At 50.4% G+C, this 24027-nt stretch overlaps 1 protein-coding gene across 1 annotated transcript in view; it reads left to right on the top strand.

Moving 5' to 3' along the window:
* Positions 1-20335, top strand: part of MYO15B (myosin XVB) — a 1465505-nt gene extending 1445170 nt beyond the window's left edge. The window contains exon 58 of the mRNA XM_085614939.1: positions 18568-20335. Within this exon, the coding sequence (XP_085471065.1) occupies positions 18568-18633 (66 nt within the window). The 3' untranslated portion in view covers positions 18634-20335. The remainder of the gene's footprint in view (positions 1-18567) is intronic.
* The last annotated feature ends 3692 nt before the right edge of the window (positions 20336-24027 follow it).

Below are 24027 nucleotides of genomic sequence, written 5' to 3'. Positions count from 1 at the left end.
CGATTCAGACGCCGATGGGGCCCTTCTTCCCCTATGTCTGTCTGTCCTTACTTTCAGCCTGTTTCGCAGACTTTGGAGGAAGGGGAGGACTGTGAGGGGTCTGAAGACCCTCTCACACAACAGTGTGATTATGATCTGGACTGGGCAGAGGATTTGGGGGATGCCAGTGGTATTGAAACCTCACCTGACCATGGCATGCGGTCTCCTCCTACCGTGGCTACAGAGGAGGGAGACAGTTACGCAGTGGTATTATGTAGGGTAGCCAAGGCCCTCCGCCTCAAACTCCCTACAGTGGCCGTCAGGACTGACCTCCTGACAGAAGTGCTTCAGCCGGCGGTGAGCTCTTCGGAGCCCTTGCTGCCGTTTAATTACGCTCTTTGACGTCCTTTTGGGCACTTGGTCCAGGCCCAACACAGGGGCTCCTGTGGACAGGAACGTGGCCCGACGCCATCGCCCGGCTCCGGGCGTCCCCCTCTTTCTCTCCCAACACCCCACTCCCGAGTGCTTGGTTGTCCAAGTCTTTGCTTCCCAGAGCACGTTCTCTTCTGCACCTCCAGACAGGGAATCCAAGAAGCTGGAGCAGCTTGGCAAGAAACTCTTTTTCATCTGCCAGCTTAAGGCCGCGGTCGGTGAACACCACATGCCTCTTGGGCCATTATTCCCACTCTCTGTGTGTAACGCCCTGAACGTCTCAGGATCGTTTAACAGACACGATAATGAGAACGCAACCACTTGTGAAGGTTTAGTTATTTTAATGAAGGCAAAAATAATACAAGGAATAAACAAAGGTTATAGTCACTGGAATCCTCCAGGCTAAGTACGTTACCAGCCCACAGCACGGATGGTCCTAACCGTCCTCTGCATATACGCCGATCCCGGCGTATGCCAACAGAGGGCAGAAAATGAAATGGCCGACAATGCCAATCGGTAGGCTGTGAAGGGCACGAAGAGTGTTGGGGAGAATCGAGGAGTCAGGGAAACACCCAGCCGGGGTCTCTACCTGAAGGGAGCAGCCGCTCAACCTCTTCCTCAGACTGTACCGGGACGCGGAGTCACCTCCTGGTGATGCGTCACCGATACCCCAATCACAGCAAAGAAGACTGAACCGAGAGCAGCCGCTCGATCGATCCTGTGGACTTCCAAGTCTGTAACACGGCAAACACCTCCTGGTGTGCGTTACAGCTGGCAGTCCCTGTATCTCTGGTCGGGCTTGGAGTTACGACTCCAACCAGCAAAAGCGCCACTGCGCTTTGACTCAGCCGAGTCAAAAAGCAAAGCTCAATGGTTATCCGGTAGAGCTTCCGGGTCCTTCACAGGTGACGATGGGGCAAGACACGGCCCAGGGAGTAACGACTCGACCTACCTCCGTTCTTGCCTTACTGGAGCACCACTCCGGAACACTGCTCTTCACTAAGCAGGTACGTCGGTGTAAACACAATATCCGACAGCGTTGTACCTCCCGGTTCCTCCCTTTATAGGGCGTGTTTTCCTTGAGTTATGTAACAGCTCTCCTGTTTACATAAAGGCGTGCTTTCCTTGAGTTATGTAACAGCTCTCCTGTTTACATAAGGGCGTGTTTTCCTTGAGTTATGTAACAGCTCTCCTGTTTACATAACCTCTCAACCGCTAAGCATCCTGGGAGATGTAGTCCGTTTTCGCTGGTTACCGTTTTCCTCCCCTCGCATGACAGGAATTCTTGACAGTACATCCTCCCTCTCAGCGGCTCCCCACGGGTCCAGCGCTGGCAGGAAAACGCCGATGGAACAAGGAGACCAAGCGCGGAGCATGAACCCCTTCAGCCGGTTCCCATGACTGCTCCTCCGGGCCATAGCCTTTCCACGCAACCAGGTACCACAGCTTCCCCCTGCGCCATTTGGACGCCCGTATGCCCGACACTTCATACTCCACCTCCGACTCCACGCATACCGGCCTAGGTGTCCCAGACGGCTTGGGGGGTGCTGGTTTGAGCAATGATACATGAAAGACAGGGTGTATCCGCAATGACTGGGGCAAGCACACCTTCACGTTCACGGGACCCATACACTTGGTAATTCGATAGGGGCCCATGTACTTGGGATGGAACACACTGTTCTTTCGAAACCTCATGTTTCTTGTGGATATCCAGACGTAGTCTCCAGTGCGGTACAGTGGCCCGGGCCTTCTCTTCCTGTCTGCCGCAGCCTTGTATCTTCTCTTGGCCTCTATTAGGACAGCCCTTGAGCGCATCAACGTGTCTTTTATGTGTGCCACCCTGTCCGCTGTGGCGGGAATCCTGTCCTCTCTGAACGGATGTAGAAATGGCAAGAACCTGGGATGTTGGCCATAGTTGCTATAGAACGGAGATGACTGTGTGGAGCTGTGAGTGGCGTTGTTATAGGCTATCTCTGCAACCCATAGCAAGTCGACCCATTCTTCCCTGCCCTGGTCCACAAAACATCGCAGATACTGTTTGAGCGTTTGGTTCAGGCGCTCGGTTTGGCCGTCCGTTTGAGGGTGGTAGCTGGTGGACAGGGCGGTCTTAACATGCAGCGCAGTGCACCAAGCCTTCCAGAATTGCGCAGTAAACTGCGACCCCCGGTCCGACACGATCACCCCAGGTAATCCATGCAGTCGTACCACATTCTTTAGGAGTAGTGACGCCAATTCCCCGGCCGTAGGGACTCTCTTGCAGGGGATGAAGTGCCCCATTTTCGTCAAGTAATCCACCACCACCAGTATTGCCGTCATCCCCTGGTCTACCGGTAGGCCCACCACGAAGTCCAGTGATATGCTATCCCATGGTCTATCCGGGGTCGGAAGTGGATGTAAGAGCCCTTGGGTTCGGCCATGGTCGGCCTTCATGGTAGCACACGTAGGACACTCCTGTCCCCACCTCCTGACATCCACTCTCATGGTTGGCCACCAGAAATGCCGTCCCATGCTAGCCACCGTTTTTTCAAAGCCCAAATGACCTGCGCATGGAGAGTCATGGCACCAGATGAATGCTTGTTTCCTTAGCCTAGGCGTGGGTATCAATAGGCACCTGCCCTTCAGGGGTATCCCGTCCTTCAGCTGCCATTCTCTGTGACTGAGGAGCCACCTCCGCCATGCGAATGACCTGATCCCTCTCTTTATTCCCCTCAGGAAAGTATCCGGTTGGATAACCCCCAATACCATCCTCGGGGAAATGATGGAATGCTCGGTCGCAGGCAATGGTTCCTTAACTGCAGATTGACGGGACAGGGCGTCCGCCTTCCGGTTTTCCGTCCCCGGCCGATATGTGATGCGGAAGTTGAACCCCGCAAAGAAGATCATCCACCGCAGCTGTCTGGGAGAAAGGTGTCTTGTGGCCGTCATGAACTGTAGGTTCCGATGGTCCGTGTACACCGATACCACATGTCTTGCCCCCATCAACCAATGCCTCCATTCGGTGAAGGCGTCCTTGATTGCGAGAAGCTCCTTCTCCGCAATATGGTAGTTGCGTTCGGCGTCGTTGAGTTTGCGGGACATGTACGCAACGGGATGAAGCACCCCTGTGTCGTGGTTGCGTTGGGACAAGACAGCCCCCAGCGCCACATCCGATGCGTCCGCTTCCACCACGTAGGGGAGATCCGGATCGGGGTGAGCCAACACCGGCGCCTTACTAAAGGCGCATTTCAGGGCCTCAAAGGCTTTGTTCGCTTCAGGGGACCAGACAAACTCCTTGGACTTCCTCAGTAGCTGTGTGATTGGGGCCACCAATCCTGAAAATCCATCTATAAACCGCCTGTAAAAGTTGGCGAAGCCAATGAAACTTTGGACGTCCTTCACGCTTTGGGGCACCGGCCATTCTTTCACCGCCTTGATCTTTCGTTCTGCCATCTCCTGTCCCTCTGGACTCAGCATCACTCCGAGGAATTCCACGGATGTGACGTGGAAGTCACACTTGCTGAGTTTACAAAACAGCATGTTTTCCCTCAGCTTTTGGAGCACAGCTTTGACGTGGTGTACGTGCTCTTCCACACTGGACGAATAGATGAGGATGTCGTCGATATATACGACCACGTAGATATCCAACTCCTCTCTGAATACCTCATTCAAAAAGTACTGAAAGGCTGCCGGGGCGTTGCACAGACCGAACGGCATGACGAGGTACTCAAAAAGGCCGAACCTGGTCTTAAAGGCGGTCTTCCACTCGTCTCCGTCCCTCATGCGCACCAGATGGTATGCCCCTTTCAAATCCAACTTGGTGTAGATACGAGCTTTCTTGACCTGTTCCAGAAGTACACTGATGAGAGGCAAGGGGTACCGATTCTTTACGGTTATCGCATTCAATGCCCTAAAGTCCACACAGGCTCTCAGCTCCCCATTAGCCTTCGGGATAAAGAAGAGTGGCGAGGCGGCCGGAGACTTGGACGGGCGGATGAATCCTAGCTTGAGGAGTTTATCCAGGTACCCCCGGAGATGCACGTTTTCAGGCTCCGTCAGGGCATACAGCCTGCCGCTGGGAACGCTGGCCCCTGGCACCAGGTCGATCTGGCAGTCAAACTGTCTATATGGTGGTAGCACTTCCGCCTTCACCTCATCAAATACATCCTCAAAACTGTGATAAGCCTGGGGGAGAGCCACATCTTTTTCTGCCGCTGTAGCCACCGTCTGACTCCCGCTCTCATCTGCGTCAAGGGATTCCGTTCTTATTCCACAATGCAGGATGCAATACGGTGACGTCAGTTCGATGCGATGTGTTGGCCAATCCACAGAGGGGTTATGTTTCTGTAGCCACGGCAATCCCAATATGACGCCATATTGGGGCGCTCGGATGATGTTAAAATCGATTTGTTCCAAATGGTTCCTCCCACATCTCATCGGAAGGACCCCCGTGTGCTGCCCGATGGGCCCCATCACCAATCGCCTTCCGTCTACAGCATAGACGTCTTCGGGTACAGCTTTGGGAAGAAGCACTAGCCCTAGCCTGCATGCCTCGTTGTGGTCCATAAACATGCCAGTGGCCCCTGAATCCACCATGGCCACAACGGGTATCCACTGGTCATGCACTCCCACGTGCACCGTGAGAAACAGGTGTCGTTGTCCCTTAGTGACTGAGTTGGAAAGTGAAGGGATGGATGAGTGACTCCGAGATGCCCCTTCTTTGGTCTGGGAGTCCTCTAGTTTTCCGCCGGTACGTCCACCATGGCTGTTACCGACCGGTTGGCCCGATAACGTGACGTCTTCGGTTTGGCAGGGCATTCACGTACGTAGTGGCCTTTTTTGCCACAAGATAGGCACAATCCTTGTTTACGGCGTGACTCTTTCTCCGTGGCTGTGAGGCTCGCTCGTATTGCGCCGATGTCCATGGGTTCTCCCTTGGATGCGGTGGAAGTTTCAGGACTTCCCACTGTCACATAGGATGGAAGGGATTTTCCTTTTCTCCCATGATCCCCCTTTCTTTCACTTAGCCTATGTTCCAGCCGTAATACCAGGTTGATAAGGCCCTCACATGTCTTGGGTTGTGGGTCAATATGAGCCACGGCGTCCTTGAGCTCATCGCACAGCCCGTGATGGAAGAGCGCCGTCTGTTTAGCAACAGGCCACTTGGTTTCCGCAACCAGCCTTCGGAACGCGTTGAGATACTGCACCAGGTCGTTGGATCCCTGTCTCAACTCAAGCATTTCACGGTCCGCCGTGTACGAGTCAGCCCTTCTGTCGAAGACCTTCAGGAATTCCTCGCGAAAAGCACCCCAATCACATAAGATGGGGTCGTCCCTGCTCACCAGAGGTACGGCCCATTGTGCCGCGTTTCCAGCCAAATAGGATATAAGGAAAGCCACACGAGCCTGACTCGTGGGGAACGCCCTTGGTTTGCACGATAAATGTAGCGCCACTTGTGTGAGGAATACCTGCACTGTTTTAGGATCCCCACTGTACCTCTCTGGTATTGCCAAGGGGACGGCTACCGGCATTTCCACTACTACCGCAGGGGTCTGGTTCGTGAGGGAGGTGCTGGGCGTGAGCGGGTCCAATTGGATAGCATCCAGTCTGGCTTTTACATCGGCTGTTTCTTGCCTGGAGGCAGCCAATTCAATTTGCACGGTCGCTAAAGCGGCCAGCACATCATCAAGTGTTGCCATGTCTGTTATCGACCGGGAGACAGTTAGTGTTATTAAGGTCGGATATTTTGTAACGCCCTGAACGTCTCAGGATCGTTTAACAGACACGATAATGAGAACGCAACCACTTGTGAAGGTTTAGTTATTTTAATGAAGGCAAAAATAATACAAGGAATAAACAAAGGTTATAGTCACTGGAATCCTCCAGGCTAAGTACGTTACCAGCCCACAGCACGGATGGTCCTAACCGTCCTCTGCATATACGCCGATCCCGGCGTATGCCAACAGAGGGCAGAAAATGAAATGGCCGACAATGCCAATCGGTAGGCTGTGAAGGGCACGAAGAGTGTTGGGGAGAATCGAGGAGTCAGGGAAACACCCAGCCGGGGTCTCTACCTGAAGGGAGCAGCCGCTCAACCTCTTCCTCAGACTGTACCGGGACGCGGAGTCACCTCCTGGTGATGCGTCACCGATACCCCAATCACAAGCAAAGAAGACTGAACCGAGAGCAGCCGCTCGATCGATCCTGTGGACTTCCAAGTCTGTAACACGGCAAACACCTCCTGGTGTGCGTTACAGCTGGCAGTCCCTGTATCTCTGGTCGGGCTGGGAGTTACGACTCCAACCAGCAAAAGCGCCACTGCGCTTTGACTCAGCCGAGTCAAAAAGCAAAGCTCAATGGTTATCCGGTAGAGCTTCCGGGTCCTTCACAGGTGACGATGGGGCAAGACACGGCCCAGGGAGTAACGACTCGACCTACCTCCGTTCTTGCCTTACTGGAGCACCACTCCGGAACACTGCTCTTCACTAAGCAGGTACGTCGGTGTAAACACAATATCCGACAGCGTTGTACCTCCCGGTTCCTCCCTTTATAGGGCGTGTTTTCCTTGAGTTATGTAACAGCTCTCCTGTTTACATAAAGGCGTGTTTTCCTTGAGTTATGTAACAGCTCTCCTGTTTACATAAGGGCGTGTTTTCCTTGAGTTATGTAACAGCTGTCCTGTTTACATAACCTCTCAACCGCTAAGCATCCTGGGAGATGTAGTCCGTTTTCGCTGGTTACCGTTTTCCTCCCCTCGCATGACAGGAATTCTTGACACTGTGGGTGCTGCCCAACTGTCCGGAGGAGACATGGACAGTACTCTCCCAAGCTGTAGCAGCTGGTAGAGATGCAGCCAAGTTCACTATTGATTGTGGACTAGATACTGCCGACTCGCTGGGCAGGGTGATTTCCACGACGGTGGCGCTTTTGGCGCCACGCCTGGCTGCGAACAAATGCCTTCTCAGGGGATAGTCAGAACACTTTGATGGAGATGCCCTTTGATGGCATTCGCCCTTTTGGCAATAAAGCGGATAGTGCGTTTGAGCGCTTTAAGGACTGACAGGTTACGGCTAAGTCCTTGGGCCTGTCGGCCACTCGCCCTACTCCGCCTTCCGCTTTTCGCTCCTTTCGTGGCCACGGAATGGGTGCCCCAACACGTTTGTTCCAGAGCCACAGGCCTGCGCAGCAACATCCTCAGCGCGGCCACAGACGTGGGAATGTCGAGGCGGTTCTGGGGGCCAGCGGGCGGGTCAGTCCACCTCCACCCCCGCAGTGTCCATCTGCAAAGCCTTCCTAGTCCGACCTTTCAGGCCCATCAAACGCCAGTAGGCGGCAGGATTCACCATCATCTCCCCCACTGGCGCAACATCACTTCAGACAAGTGGGTGCTGCAAATTGTCCGAAGGGGCTACCCTTTGAGACTTCCCCCTCCAGCCATGCCACCTCAGTACCACTGCATGTCGGGGTACCATCTTGTGCTTTTTCAACCGGAAGTCACGGCCCTCTTGGCCAAGGGGGCCATTGAGCGCATTCCTGGGACAGAAGTAGGTTGTGGTTGTTATTCCCACTACTTTCTGGTCCCCAGGAAGGACAAGGGCCTGCGTCCTATCTTAGAGCTATCTTAGACCTTCGGAACGTCAATCACTTCCTCCGGAGGGAGAAGTTCAAGATGCTCACACTTCGAGTCTTGTCTGCCCTAGACCCTCGAGACTTGATGGTAGCGTTGGACTTGCCGGCCCACCGACGTTACCTGCGGTTCACGGTAGGCCACGAGCATTTTCAGTCCCGGTGCTCCCCTTTGACCTTACCATGCCCCTCGGGTGTTCACAAAAGGGATGGCGGTGGTCGCAGCTCATCTGCGCAGATCAGGGGTTCCAGTCTTCCCCTATCTCGACAACTGGTTGTTGAAGGCGGGCTCGACCCAGGCAGTTGTCTCCCACCTCCAAATTATGGCCGACCTCCTGCATTTGCTGGGGTTCTCCATCAACGTGCCGAAGTCGCACCTGATTCCTTCTCAGAAACTCCTCTTCATCGGAGCGGTTCTGGATTCGGCGCAGTTTCACGTTTATTCTCCCGAGCAACGAGTCCGGGATATTCAGGCTATGAATCCGATCTTTTAGCCTCTATCCCGGGTTTCGGTCAGGATGACCCTCCGGCTACTGGGCCTGATGACCTCCTGCATCCTGTTGGTGGATCATGCCAGATGGCATATACGGGCTCTGCAGTGGGACCTGAAGTTCCAGTGGACACAGCATCAGGGAAATCTGTCCGATCTCGAAGGGCACTGCAAAACAATTGCAGTTGTGGCTCACGAATCGGGATTGGGTCAGTGGCAGATCCCTCTCCCTTCCCCAACCGGAACACACAGTGATGACGGACGCGTCCCTTCTGGGATGGGGCGGCCGCAAGGGAGAGGCAGAGATCAGAGGACTCTGGTCTCTGCCGGAGTCCCGGCTCCATATCAACCTTCTCGAGCTTAGGGCGATCCTACTTGCACTGAAGGCATTCCTTCCCTCTGTCGAGGGGAGAGTAGTGCAGGTGTTCACAGACAACACCACCGCCATGTGGTACTGCAACAAACAGAGCGGGGTGTGGTCGTGGACCCTATGTCGGGAAGCTCTGCGTCTCTGGACATGGCTGGAACATCAGGGCATTTCCCCTGGTGGTTCAACACCTGGCAGGTTCTCTGAACGCCAGGGCGGATGAACTCAGCCGCCGGTGCATGATAGATCACGAATGGCGTCTGTACTCGGATGTGGCGCAAGGTCTCTCAGCAGTGGGGAGAGCCTTGGTTCGATCTATTCGCCACCGAAGAGAACGCGCAATGTCATCAGTTCTGCGTGTTAGAATTTCCAAGGCGGCACTCGCTAGGCGACGCTTTTTGTCGCGAGTGGAGTTGCGGTCTACTATACGCCTTTCCGACTATACCACTTCTACCCAGAGTGCTGAAGAAGATCAAGCGCGACCGGGCCCAAGTCATTCTTGTGGCTTCGGACTGGGCTCGAAGAGTATGGTATCCTGAGCTACTCAGCATGGCTATCGATCCAGGGGGATCGATAGCGAGGATCTTCTTTCGCAGCAACAAGGGACGGTCTTCCTCCCGAACCTGTCCAGCCTCTACCTCCTTGCGTGGGGATTGAGCGGCGGCAGTTGACGTCTTTTGACCTGCCTCCTGAAGTTTGTGATGTAATCTTGGCAGCCAGGCGTCCCTCCACTAAGACGGTATACGCCTGCAGGTGGAATACATTTGTGGCATGGTGCACAGCAAAGGATGTGGATCCCTTTTCTGCCCCCCTTTCAGAAGTCCTTCTATTCCCCCTTTCTTTGGCCCAGCAGGGCTCTGCTCTGGGCACTATCAAGGGCTTTCACTCGGCCATTTCAGCCTTTTTACAGCTTTCAGATCAGCCTTCCCTTTTCAAGTCCCCTGTTGTAAATAGATTCTTGAAAGGCATTACTCATCTTTTCCCTCCTGTTCCATTCATAATGCCTCAGTGGGACTTGAACCTGGTTCTGACATATCTGATGTGTTTCGTCTTCTCACTTTAAAGACAGCTTTCCTGGTGGCCATCACCTCTGCCAGAAGAGTGAGTGAGCTCCAGGCTCTTTCTTCTAAACCTCCTTTTCTCTCTGTCCATCCGGACAAAATGGTTCTAAGAAGTCGTCTATCTTTTCTCCCAAAGGTTGTCACTACCTTTCATATCGGGCAGACCATCACTTTGCCCACCTTCTTTCCGCCTCCGCATCCCTCAAAAGAGGAAGAGAGGCTCCACCATCTGGACCCAAAACGTGCACTCTTTCTACCTGAACTGCACACAACAGTTCTGGGTGGATGACCAGCTCTTTGTTGGCTACGTGGGTGCCATGAAAGTTCGGAACGTGCACAAGTGGACCATCTCTCTGTGGGTCATTCTGTGCATAAAGGCTTGTTATTCTTTGGCTAAAAAGGAGCCTCCGGTGGGGCTGCGCCCTCATTCTACCAGGGCGATGGCAGCCACTACTGCTTTGGGACGGGAGTTACCTTGCATGACATCTGTCAGGCAGCTACGTGGGCCTAGCTGCACACGTTTACCAAGCATTATTGTCTGGACAGCCAAATCCGAAGAGACGGCTTCTTTGGCCGTTCTGTTCTATAGGATTTTCTGGTGTGATCTTGGTTCGCAGACCCACCACCGTGGTTGGTATTGCTGGGGTAACTATTCTAAGGTAAGGAATCTAACACTAACGTGTTTCTTTCAGATGCACAAGTTACTTACCTTCAATAACGATATATCAGTAAGAAACATTAGTAGTGATAGATTCCTTACCACCCACCCATCCTCCCTGTTCTACGAACTGATTTCTAGTGTTAAGGTTATCCCTTTCAGGGCCCTAGTTTCATGGCACCAGTGGTCAGTTTCTTGCATGGCTTTGCGCTCCTGGCACGGAAATTCATGTGCAGAACTGATGTCAGCGTGCGTGGGCGCATCTAAGTAGCTCCCGCGACGTCATCTCGGCGCCGACGATGCCAACAACGCACGCGGTGCCGCATGACGACACCTACCGACACGCAGGGGTAATGCTGACGAAAACTTTACGGATCCAGTCTGACGCCTGGGGGTAATTCTAAGATAAGGAATCTATCACTACTAATGTTTCTTACAGCTATATTGTTACCGAAGGTAAGTAACTTGTGCTTTATGTCTAAAGCAAAGAAGGAAAAGAGAGGGCGAAAAAGATCGAAGTTGTCAACTTCGCATGCTTTGAAGTCGAGGAAGCAAAAGAATAGGAGACATGGCTCTCGGCACCGTTCGTCGTAGGGGAAGACTTCGAGATCACCTTCTCTGGCTCCTCGAGGTCATCAGAAAGACTTTGTCTCCTTCGCCATCTCCTCAGGTGACTTCGGAAAGATCTCCTTCTCTAGAAGGTACTCCGGCGCGGTCGTCAACGCCGAGGGGCTCACCAGTTCAGGATGATCCTTCTCCTGTACTCGAGACTGAACCTGTGGCTCGGACAGTGGATTCGGCAGTTCCGGTGTCGGATGCTCCTCATGTGGATGCTGACTCGACTCCGTATCCTCAATTTCCTACCCCAGGTTCAGATCCTATGCATTTTCTAAATGCAATGCATGGCGTATTTGCCAAGGCAGCCTTCCCCTCCAGAGCACCTTTGGGTCCTGTGGGTCCGCTGGCCTTCAATTTGGGCGTGCCTCAGCATTATGTCCAGGAACCCTTCGTGCCTTTCATGCCGACGGCGCCGTCATGGCAGTTTCCGTCTCTGAGATTTTCAACGCCGTATATGGAGTCCCCGGTGCCGTCTGGTGGGCTTTCCTCTCGGCCTCGTACGGTGCCGATTCCACCTTCGGATCCTCCTTCGGCTCCGGAGCTGTCGGCGCAGCGTGTGGCACCGCCGATGCCACAACTGAGGTTTCACTCGAGGACAGAGGTGCAGAGACTGTTGGAGGAGGAACAGTATCAGGGAAAGGAGGTTGAAGAGGGTGAGATAGAGGAATCTGTCGATTTTTAAGGAATTCAGTAGGCAAGTGGCCTTGACACCTCCCCAGAGTGGGAGCTTTCTTCTTCAAGGGCTTCTCCACCTCAAGAGGTAGCTCCATATCATACCGTTATCAGAAAGGCTGCGGAGCTTTTAAGACTTGCAACTACCTACTGCTGAATACAAGCCGAATATGCTCACTGAAGTTTTGCATTCGCCTTCTTCAATAGTTGAGCCGTTGTTGCCTTTTAATGAAGCCTTAACTGAGCCTATTCTGAAAGTGTGGCGTAAACCACTTTCTTCTCCTGCTGTATCTAAATCTGTGGCAAGGAGATATAGATCTGCTCCAGGGGACTCTCCCTTGCTTTCTACACATCCGTCTCCGGAAAGTCTGGTGGTGCAAGCGTCCTGTTCTAAACAATCTTCAGGCACAGTTCCTCAGGCTCCTGCCGACAGGGACTCTAAAAAGTTGGAGCAATCGGCTAAAAAGGTCTTTTCTTCCTCAAGCATGGCACTAAAATCAACCAATGCTACTTATTTGTTGGGTTGTTACATACATGCTTAGATGGATTCAGCTAAGCAATTGGTGCCCAGGTTGCCTGATGAAGAGCGAGGAAATTTTATGGAGGTTCTGTTGGATGCTCTGGCTGCTGCTCGACAGGTTATACAGTCTGGCCTGGATACAGCTGATTCAGTGGCCAGGGTTATGAGTTCCTCCATAGTTACCAGGAGACAGGCTTGGCTTAGATCCTATGGTTTTTCCCCAGACGTACAGGCTACCCTTCTTGATTTGCCCTTTGATGGTTCAAACCTTTTTGGTGAGAAGGCTGATTCTGCTCTTCAACGGTTCAAAGATAGCAAAGCCATGGCGAAATCCAGTCAAGGGGGTTTGGTTATAAGAAGTACCGAGGGTCTGGAAGGTCTTCCTTTCGTAGCTTGCGACAACCTCAGCTGCAACAGCAGCAAAATCCTCTTTATAAGTCCTATAGAGGAAGAACCAGAGGTCGCCAAAGTGGGTCAGCCCGCAATCTCTCCGTCTCTTCTTCTACCTCCCCTGGTAACGCAGGGAAGCAGCCCTAGATCCCCTATCCTGGATCATATGGGTCCTGTAGGGGGTCGGTTGTCTCACTTTCTACAGGGTTGGAAATCGGTCACGTCAGACCTCTGGGTTTTAAACCCTGTAGAAAATGGGTACGCCCTTCCCTTTCGGGAATTTCGTCCTCCTCCTTGCCCTCCTTGACAAAGTTTTTGTTCGGAGGACCTTTTTCTTCTTCTACAGAAGGAGGTCCTTGCTTTATTACAAAAAGGTGCGATAGAGGTGGTTCTGGAGCAGGAAAGGGGTCACTCCCAGTATTTCCTGATCCCCAAGAAGGATGGCAGGTTACATCCGATTCTGGACCTCAGGGTCTTGAATTTTTACCTGAAACAGGAGAAATTCAAGATGCTGACCCTTGCTCAGGTTCTTCTGGCGCTACAGCAAGAGGACAGGATGGTGTTGATCGATTTACAGGATGCATATTTTCACATCCCCATCCTGAAGTCGCACAGGAGTATCTCCGTTTTACGGTAGGGTCGCAGCACTACCAGTTTGCGGTCCTACCGTTTAGTCTTAATACTGCACCTCGAGTCTTCACAAAGGTGATGGCGGTGGTTGCAGCTCATCTCAGAAGGTCAGGGATTCCAGTTTTCCCTTATCTGGATGACTGGCTGCTCAAAGCGGAGTCTCCAGAGATGGTGCTTCATCATCTGCGAGTAACAACTCAGCTGCTGTTCAAATTGGGCTGTTCAATAAATGTGCCCAAATATCACCTTGTGCCCTCTCAGCGCAACCTGTTCATAGGGGTGGTACTGGATACTACTGTGTTGAGCTTTTCCACCTCTACAGATAATTCTAGACATTCAGGAGAAGATTCCTTTGTTTTACGATGGAGCGGTTGTTCCGGTCCTGAGGGTCCTACGCCTGCTCGGGCTGTTCGCTTCCTGCATACTGTTGGTCAGTCATGCACGCTGGCACATGAGGGCACTCCAGTGGTGCCTCCACAGGCAGTGGTATCAACACAAAGGAGATCTCAGAGAGTCAGTCAGAATCTCTAGAGACTCTGCAGCGGAGCTGGCTTAGTGGAGTGTGCAGGGCAACCTGTCTCAAGGAAAGCCCTTTCAGCCTCCTCCGCTGGTGGCCACAGTGATCACGGATGCCTCCACTCTAGGGTGGGGTGCTCATCTGGAGGTCAAAGGTCTTTGGTCTCCAGAGAAAAAGGTTGCTTCACATCAACCTTCTGGAATTGCGGGGGACATGTTTGGCACTAAAGGCTTTCCTTCCTTCCCTTCGTGGTCAGTCGGTTCAAGTCCTGACGGACAACATTACTCTGATGTGGTACATCAAAAAACAGGGAGGTGCAGGGTCGTTTCCTCTTTGTCGAGAGGCTCTGCGACTCTGGTCCTGGGCTCAGAACCATCAGATTTGTGTGTTTGCAAATCATCTAGCCGATGTGCTGAATGTTTGTGCGGACAGTCTCAGTTGGCACTACTCAGCTGATCACGAGTGGCGGCTTCATCCGCAGGTGGTCTATCACATCTTCGAGATGTGGGGATCCCCTTGGTTGGACCTGTTTGCCACTCAGGGGAATGCGCACTGCCCGTTGTTCTGCAGTTTCCAATGCAGGGGGTGCTTGGGGACGCGTTTCAGTTGGATTGGAGTTCACAGCTCCTTTACGCCTTTCCTCCCATACCCTTGATTCCTCGGGTTCTGAGGAAAATTCGCCAAGACCGGGCCCAAGTTATATTGATCGCTCCGGATTGGCCAAGAAGGGTGTGGTACACAGATCTACTTCATCTCTCATCGTACACTCCGCTCTCTCTCCCTCTCAGGGCAGATCTCCTCTCGCAGGGGCAGGTTTTACACCCCCACCTCCAGAGCCTGCACCTTCATGCCTGGAGATTGAACGGGGCAACCTGAGTTCCTTCTCTCTCCCTCCGGATGTGGTGTATGTTATTTTATCATCCAGCGACACTCCACTAAGTCTATTTACTCCTCTAAATGGTCCTGGTTTGTTCAGTGGTATGGGGAGAGATCCGTTGATCCTTTAAAGGCCCACTTGTCAGATATTCTTCAGTTTTCGCTGTATTTGGCCCAGCAGGGTTGTGCTGTGGCTAATGTTAAGGGCTATTTGTCGGCTTTATCGGTGTTTCTTTGTTTGCCGAATCAGCTGTCTTTATTTAAGTCTCCCATTGTTTTGAGATTTATTAAGGGCCTTATCAATAGGTTTCTGCCCACTCCTTTTGTTATGCCTCAAAGGGATTTAAATCTTGTTTTAACTTTCTTGATTGGTTCCCCGTTTGAACCCTTACATAGTTGTCCTTTGAGACTTCAGTCTTTTAAAACGGTCTTTCTTGTGGCTATTACCTCAGCAAGGAGGGTGAGTGAGCTTCAGGCTCTTAGTTCAAAACCTCAGTTTTTGACCATTCATGCTGAAAGGATGGTTCTCAGGACCAGGGCTGCTTTTCTGCCTAAGGTGGTTAATCCCTTCCATCTAGGACAGTCCATACCTCTTCCTGTATTTTATCCTCCCCCTTCCAAGGAGGAGGAGACACTTTATCGCCTGTATCCAAAAAGAGCGGTGAGCTTTTATTTGGATAGGACTAAAGACTTGCGATTGGATGATCAGCTCCTTGTGGGCTATGTTGGACGCATAAAGGACAAGGCTGTGCACAAGCGCACTCTTTCCAGATGGATCATCTTGTGTATCAAGATTTGCTACGCCCTGGCTGGTAAGGAGCCTCTTGAAGTTATTAGAGCTCATTCTACCAGGGCCAAGTCATCAACTTCCGCTTTGGCCAGAAGTGTACCTGTAGTGGACATTCATAAGGCAGTGACTTGGGCCTCCCTCCACACTTTCGCAAAGTTTGGACTCCGAAATGAGGAGGGAGGGCTGCTTTGTGCGCTCTGTCCTGCAGGACTTTTTGGTATAAAAGGGTGACACCCTCCTCCGGGAGTGGGACTGCTGTGGGAATCTATACATAAGGTGAGGAATCCACAGGCAGATGTATCCATCAGAAGAACAAATTACTTACCGTCGGTAACTCTTTTTCTGGTGGATACAGTATCTGCCTGTGGATTCCTCACTGACCCACCCTCCTCCCTGATGTCCACCCTTGTATACCTTAAAGATGGCTTTGTTTAAAAAAAATTAAATGTTTGTTTTGCATTTATTTCTTCTATTTGCATTTGTGAGGTTTATAGGAAATGCTTTCACTCTTTGGCTTAACTTTTCATTTTACACTATGTGTATTTGTTTGAATATTGTGTACTGTGTATACTTTGAATCTGTTGTCGGTCCTCCTGTTTGCCTCTGAGGCACAGAAAAAATGGATGGAACTGACGTCATCACACCGACGAGGCTCTCTTATGGCTCCAGTGATGTCATACGGAGTCGCGAGCGGAGCCGTGGTATTGTGACGACCTCGTCGGCGTGGAGAGCTGGGAAAAAAGTTTCCGCGGAATTCTGGCGCAGGGGATATTCGCAAGGTGAGGAATCCACAGGCAGATACTGTATCCACAGTTTCCCTCTTTTTGTAGAAGTTATGGCATTGTGCACTGACCTTTCTGTTTCTGTGATTTAGTTTGTTCCTGTCTGACCGACAGTGGACTTGTGGTACTTTGCTTTCCCTGCTCATGCTCCCTCTGAGCTTCTTGGTCTGAAGTCAGCTCCGCTGGCAATGCTGAGCTTTATTGGTTTGGTGTCAGCCACGCTGGCATTGCGGCCCCCACCTTGTTTCAGTCACTGTTTTTGACCGACTATGTCTTTTGGACACTTGGTGGTTTTCGGTCGTAGACCCTCCTCCTATTGGTATAGCTTTGGTATCTATTCCAAGTTAAGGAATCTGCGGCTAGATGTCTATCAGATAAACAAGTTACTTACCGTCGGTAACAATGTATCTGGTAGAGACAGTCTAGCCGCAGATTCCTTAATGCCCAACCATCCTCCCCGTTCTGCGAGGACCTTCTAGGTGGGATTTTACCACCTTGGCTCCCTACAGGCGGCCTTGGTCTTCCTGAGGTGTGCTCTAGTTCCCCTACCTCCGTGGCAAGGTGTGTCATTCTGTTTTGGCACGTTAGTTTTCCAACCATTCTCGTTCTTGGGTGGCTCTGCTTTGTGTTTTTCAACGTTCTTCCGACGTGGAGATTCTCATGTTCTTCTACCCTCCCTCTGCCCTAGTTTGTTTCTCCCTATTACTTTGGGGTTTCTTTATCCCAGTTGCGATTCTACTTGACTATGCTACAGGTCATAGGTCACTGTGGGGGGTGTGGTGCACATTCTGTTGTTCATTTCTGGTCACTTGCCATGAGTCATATTGTTCAGGTCTTGTGGTCCCTTACACTTACATCCTGTGGTTACAGGCTGTTTCATACAGTAACAGCCTGTGGTTGCATACTGTCCTTCGTTTGTCATGCCATTCGTTACCACTCCCGTGTCCTTTTAAGGGGGGCACGACTCATTGATGGGACTTTTGCTGGGGCGGGTGCTTTGTTCGCTCCCTTCAGTCCCTTCCAGTGTTGAGTACTCTTTCAACATGGTGTTGTTTCTCATTGTTTGATTTCTTATCATTGTTGTTTCAAAGGTTTTTGATCTTTTTTTACACACCTATACTCTCACAGTTTTTGTCGTGGCTTCGCGTTGTGGCGCGGAAACCTTTCTCTGTAGAAACTGACGTCAGCATGCCGTGGGGTCTTATATGGCTCCATTCACGTCACTTCCATGGACGACGTCAGGACGGAGCAGGGCGACGCCGCCCTCCTTGACATGCAGAGGTATTGCTGGTGAAACGTTTTCCGGATCCAGTCTGATGCCTGGGGATATTCTAAGTTAAGGAATCTGCGGCTAGACTGTGTCTCTACCAGATACATTGTTACTGAAGGTAATTATCTTGCTTGGCGTGGACGGTTACAGGGCTACTGGGCAGATGTGGACTGTCCATCGATCAGTCCTTCAGCGCCCCCACCCCACCTCCCACCACTGCTTACTGGACAGACCGTTGTCCAGGGGGAAGAGCCTATATATATATATATATATATATATATATATATATATATAGAGCAAAGGGTTCGCATTGTTGGGGCTGGCTTGAAGGCGAACAGCAATCAGATGGCTGAGGGAGACAGTCCTAGATATTAAACCCTGGGAGAGAGACCTAATGGAGCAGGCTGTAACAGAGGAAATACGGATGAAAATGGTCCGCATGGATGAGTATTTGGCTGATGACTTGGACTGTTCATCAATGACCAGAGATTTGCTGGTGGGTGGGTGGGACAGAGGTGGCTAGTGAAGGCACATAAATAGCAACTTTGCATTGTATATGAGTCATGGAGGTCCATGAATGATGCATATTGCAATATGTTTTTGTCAAAAGCATAAATAAAAGTTTAGTTTAAAAAACTGAGAGAGCTTAACAATGCTTCATCCCTCCCAGCTCTGCGCATGGTTCCATACACGCCTGCACTCCTAAGTCTGCAGGATTATCTCTGTACTCCTGCACTTCCAGCTTTGTTTGAGCCTTAGTATACACATTCAGCCCCATGATAATCCTTCAAGGTTATTTTTTGTTAGCAGTGGCCCTACTAAAGTCACTGATTTTATGCGCAGATGGTTAAGTATCAAACATTGAAAGTAAAAACAGTCTGATGACTAGTTTCTCTTTGTCCTTTCTTTACAGGCTAAAGAAGTTTATCACACTATTGCCATCATCATGGAAGACCTGGACAGTGCTTCACTTCCATAAGAACAAGTTATCTTCTGCTGCCGATACTGGAAAAGAAGGACGAGAACCAGCAATAGCACTGCATCCTCTTCATGGTCTACCCAGAGACCACATAATCAACGTGCACACCCTTTTCATCATGATAGCATGGAGCCCAAGGTGCACTTGTGGCTATAGAGACTAAAGGCTTCGGTAGCTGAACATTACTCATTTCCATATCATATTTATCCTTGATATTCCTGGCCATTTGACATACAATTTAGAGTGACTTCCATGCTCACGGCCACCACTGACTTCACTTAGAATTGATGCCCATTAGTGCACCAATTGCAAGCTGACAAATGCTCATAATTACACCATGCCAAACAGAAACCTACCTGTGACATCGTGCCACCAATTGCAGCTGACGCCTACTAGGATATCACCCTAGATTAACTGGTGCATAAAAATAGTTCACTCCACCACCACTCCAGTGACGTCACTCAAGACTGACTCCCAACTTTGACAGCTTTTCTAGCTGATGTGCTTCTGTAACGTCACCTCCAGACCAAGATTTACCAGGGACTTCACTTCATGACAAAGTGCGCCAGTTAGAATACTCCAGGCGTTCGCCCATTAGTGATATCACTGTAGACTGACAGCCATCAGTGAAGGAAAATAATGCAGATGTCTAACAAGTGGTATCATAGGACTAGTACACGAGCAGACAAATGAATATGTACTTCACTTAAGTTTAAAGAAAAAATCTATGCACTGTGGCAAGTACTTTATATAATGTAAAATAAAAGTGTAAATTATATTTAATTTTAAATATATAAATAATAGTAAGGCAATATAAGGGGCTACACTTCTCATGAATAATGTACTCTTCTGACGAATGACACAAACAGAACAGCCTGTATGGCACTGTCTCCGTGTCCCCTCCTTATCACATCTCCTCTAATGGCAATGAATCAGTAAACAGAGGTATTGCAACACACTATCAAGCAGAGACCAAAATAGCTGCGAGAACATGGTCTTCACTAATAAGTCCAACCAAAAGGGGACAGTGAGACACGTGCCTGGAACCTATTATTTATATATATATATAATATATATCATCTATCCTTAGCCAGACTCATTTTTATGTAGTTTGATTCCGTGCCAAATTTCGTATTGCCTGGAAAATGACTTTCCTACATCGTCATTTTCCAGGCAATACGAAATTTGGCACAGAATCAAACTAAATAAAAATCAGTCAGGCTAAGGATAGATGACCTACTTCATCCAATTTTGCTATCAGACCTAGGCTGTTGAATGGTGGGTCTGCACAAATCCTTTTGATCAACAACTCCTTTACAGTATTCTCAGACCTACTATGGGTGATCTGTGACTGGCCAATCGCAACCATTCTTTAAGTAGTGGACACACAACATAGAGACAGAAGGCTACTGATCAGTATGATTGCCAGACACCTTTCTCAATGCATTTGTGGAGAGTTTCAGACTTGGTCATATCCATTCCCAGGGCCAAGAAAAAGTATTGCAAAGAAATACCCAGATACTACCCAGGCACTAAGAGATTAATCATGCCATTCAAATAATTGCATGTTAGCAGCCTCTTGATGACTGATGTGTCCAGATAGTGTGTACTTTTAATTTGGTTTTATAGAATTTTGTAAATCTAAATAATTGTAATTCATATTGCAAATCAAGTAAAATAATAAAAATGATATGCAAACGTGGCAACTGTAAAGTTACTTTGGTATAAACGCTTCATTACACTACATTTTAATTGCAGTTAGTGTTACTATTCCTAAAATAAGAATGTTGTCCTAGCTGAAATTCTAATACTATACATTAACTAATCTGTTTATGTAGACCCTGGCCTGCTTTAATGTAGCATTGTAAATAATAGATTATGCAAATCATTGGTGCTTACTTCATTGACTATACGAGGAAGAAAGATTGAGTGAAACCTGATGGGCATGAAGCCCCATGAAACACATGCACTACAACACAAGATATTTAACTCAGTATGCCTAGATACTGGTACAATGCAACATTTTATGTGGATCACAGAGTAGATCTACTCATACTGGGTAGTTAAGGCTAAATCCCAATCTTAAATCCTATGTACTTTGGTCACAACACTGGACGCTTCGATTTTTCAAGATAAACACTGAAAAAAACATTACTGGACTCCTAACATTTAATATAGTAACACATAGAAAGACATATTATTTGGTGCAAGAAGTAGAACAGAAAGGACACTAATTCTGGTTGCTGCCTGAAGATACTTCATGATGAGGGATCTGACTGGATCCGGAACCGTTTCCTAGCCATGTCTCTGGCACTAGATAACACCACTGTGGCACTATGTGTTGTGTAATCAGGATTGCCCTTTAACCCTGTGGGAGCCTGGGCTATTATGTCTATTGGAACAGGAATATTCCCCTAGGGATCAACCAAAACATTGGATTATAATACCACTATTCTAGTCAGCATTAGTATGCATAGACTTTTTGCCTTTTTTTCTTCTGATAGTACAACATAAAGATTTTCCACTGGATGGAAAAATGGTAAAAACAGGACAACCATATGCTGTGGCACTAGTCATCCGAGAAGTTATCCTCGAGGGTGATGCATCTAGTCAATAAAGGTAGTTCCGGTGCTTGTGATGTTTCCCCTTTTCCCGAGCTACTGAAACCAGAATGCAGACACTAGTCAAACGTGTCACTGATTTACCACCTTTTTCCAATAGATGTTTTTCAAAATGATTTCCCCCTTAAATCTTTGGCCTTCAAATCCTGTCCAGAGTGTAGGCAGCAAGTGTACGTGTGTACCCATGTTCCTCATTTTTTTTTTTTTTGGTAAATATTTTTATTTGCATTTAAACACTCAAAAAGCAGTACAATCAACAACTATCCCTTGCCTGGGCATGTCAATATACAACTCCCATCACATAAACGTCCCATTTATGAGTCCGCAATATATGGTGTAAAGCGTTGCCCCCCCAGCAACCTTGCAGGATAATCCTTAGAAGCCCGCCACCCGACGTCCACCCGTAGGCATACCATATACTCGCAGAACGCGGAGTCCCCATGCAGGAGGTACCCCCGTGTAATTGGAGCAACCAAACAAGATTTAAACAACTACCCCATGCTACAACCCTCCCCCCGACCACCCCCCTACACCCACCCCCCCCACCGGCATGACTGCTTGACAGGATACATGGCAAGACACTCAAGTCTTGGACTCTACATCCCTGACCTTCCCAACCCAGGACCACCGACCACCCAGTTGTGCTATTTCCTAATCCCAAAGCTCTTCCCTAATCAGATGCAGGGGAGGCCGGGGCCTGCCCGATCTCTGCATCAGAGGCCCCACCCCCTACAGGGTCAGCAACTTTCAAGAGTTCCACCAATACACCCCATGCTCGGGCCGACTCCAACGCCTTATCACTATGAGCCCGGGTAGCCGACTGCGTTCGAAGGACCGCCTCGCAGTCCGCCCACCGAGTGAACTCTGCCCTCCACTTCTGCAAACGTGGTCCTCGTTGCAGCTTCCAGTTAGCAGTTATTTCCCGCTTGGCTAATACCAACCCTAGGTCAATAAATTTACTAGTCAGTTTATTCTTGGAGGTGTGGGGAAACCAATGCAGTAAGCTCGGGCTGATACCAAAGTCAATCTCCCTGTCCGTAATAGTGCATAGTAATGTCCACACCCCCCGCCAGTAGTCCCTAATCTGAGGGCAACCCCAAAGCATGTGGCAGAGATCAGCACCCTCCATCCGATAGCGGGGGCAGGGCGCCGTGAGAGTATGGATATAACTCTGAACCTTGGCTGGGGTAAGATAAGCCCGGTGCAAAATAAAGAATTGAATCTGCTGAAAACGAGCATTCCTAGAACATTTCCAAGGGCGATCTAGCAATTCGGCCCACACTCTGTCAGGAATAACCCATTCAAGATCCTCCTCCCAGCGCTGCTTTAACCTGTCAAGAGGGGTCAGTCTTTCCGTCGTCATCCGCCGATATAAACACGTAACCGCTTTGAGTATGCCCGTCGCCAATACCACATACTGGCAAGAGATGGAGGTCTGTGGCTCCGACAAGCCACTCCGCCACCGACGCTGAATAGCCGACACCAGGGCCGAGTGAAGCAGGAAATCCCCACATGGCAGTCCATAACGCTCACGAACAGAGTCGTAAGGCAGAAGCACACCATCCTCGTATAGATCCCCTATCGTCATCAACCCCGCGTCGCACCATCCCGACAACGCCGCCCAGTTGCCCCCATGAGGAAGCTGCTGGCACATCAATAGAGGTATCTCGGGCGCATAAGGACGGGCGATCCGCGCTCTCTGCTGACTCCTGGACCAACACTGCCGAAAAGTCTGTATCTCAGCAGGCAAATCCCCCACGCGGAGCGGCTGCTGCAGGATTATCTTTGCCAGGATAGGGGCCGGAATCCGCCCCCTCGCCGATTCCCCTGAACTCTCGAGCCACGGCCTGGGTCAGCCACTGCAATTGAGCAGCTAAGTAATAAGTCTCTAGATCGGGTACAGCCAGGCCGCCCTCCCCCCGCGGTCTCATCAGCTTGTGCAAAGCTACCCGACGTCGGCCAGAGTTCCATAAGAACCCCGTGATCAACTGCTGGAGCCGTTTAAACGTCAATGCCGGGACCCAGACTGGCAGCGTCCTGAAGTAATATAGTAGCCGAGGGAGTGCCACCATCTTGATAAGAGCCACTCGTCCCATCAGGGAGAGTGGCAACGTCTGCCAGAAGTCCATAGTACCTCGAAGGCCACGCACCGCCCTGCCGATGTTACCCTCCACTAGGTCCGCGCGGTCATGATAAATGCGCGTCCCCAAATATGTTATGCAAGTATATTCCCAGCTGACCCCCTCCGTAGAGCAGGGACCTCCCGTCTTTCTGGAAGCGGGGAAGAGGCACGACTTAGCCCAATTCACCTTCAGGCCTGCCAAGTCCTCCAGACAACCCAGCAATCTCTTGGCTCCCTCCAGATCACTCTGGGTATTGCTTAAAAAGAGGAGGAGGTCATCCGCATATAACGCGATATAGTGGGTATCATCGTTCACCCGGAGGCCTTCGAACCAGCCTCCCCTTCGGGCCTGAGCCGCCAGCGGCTCTATGGCTAGCGCGAACAGCAGTGGCGATAAGGGGCACCCTTGGCGTGTTCCCCTGCCCACTGCGCACGGGGGGGGACACCAGTCCCCCCCCGTTCTAGTTCGGGCCGTGGATCCCCTGTATAACAGCTCCGTCCAAGACACAAAGCGATCCCCCCAGGCCAAAGGCACGCAGAACCGGGTACAAATACAGCCATTCCAAGCTGTCAAAGGCCTTTTCCATGTCGACCGAGAAAATGGTGGCAGTTTGCGAACTATTCGACATAGCCTCTATCACACGTAGGAGA

Source organism: Triturus cristatus, chromosome 7 (genome assembly GCF_964204655.1).
Source record: "Triturus cristatus chromosome 7, aTriCri1.1, whole genome shotgun sequence".
NCBI lineage: Eukaryota > Metazoa > Chordata > Amphibia > Caudata > Salamandridae > Triturus > Triturus cristatus.
Note: the sequence above shows the minus strand (reverse complement) of the source record. Positions and strands in the feature narration are given on the sequence as shown.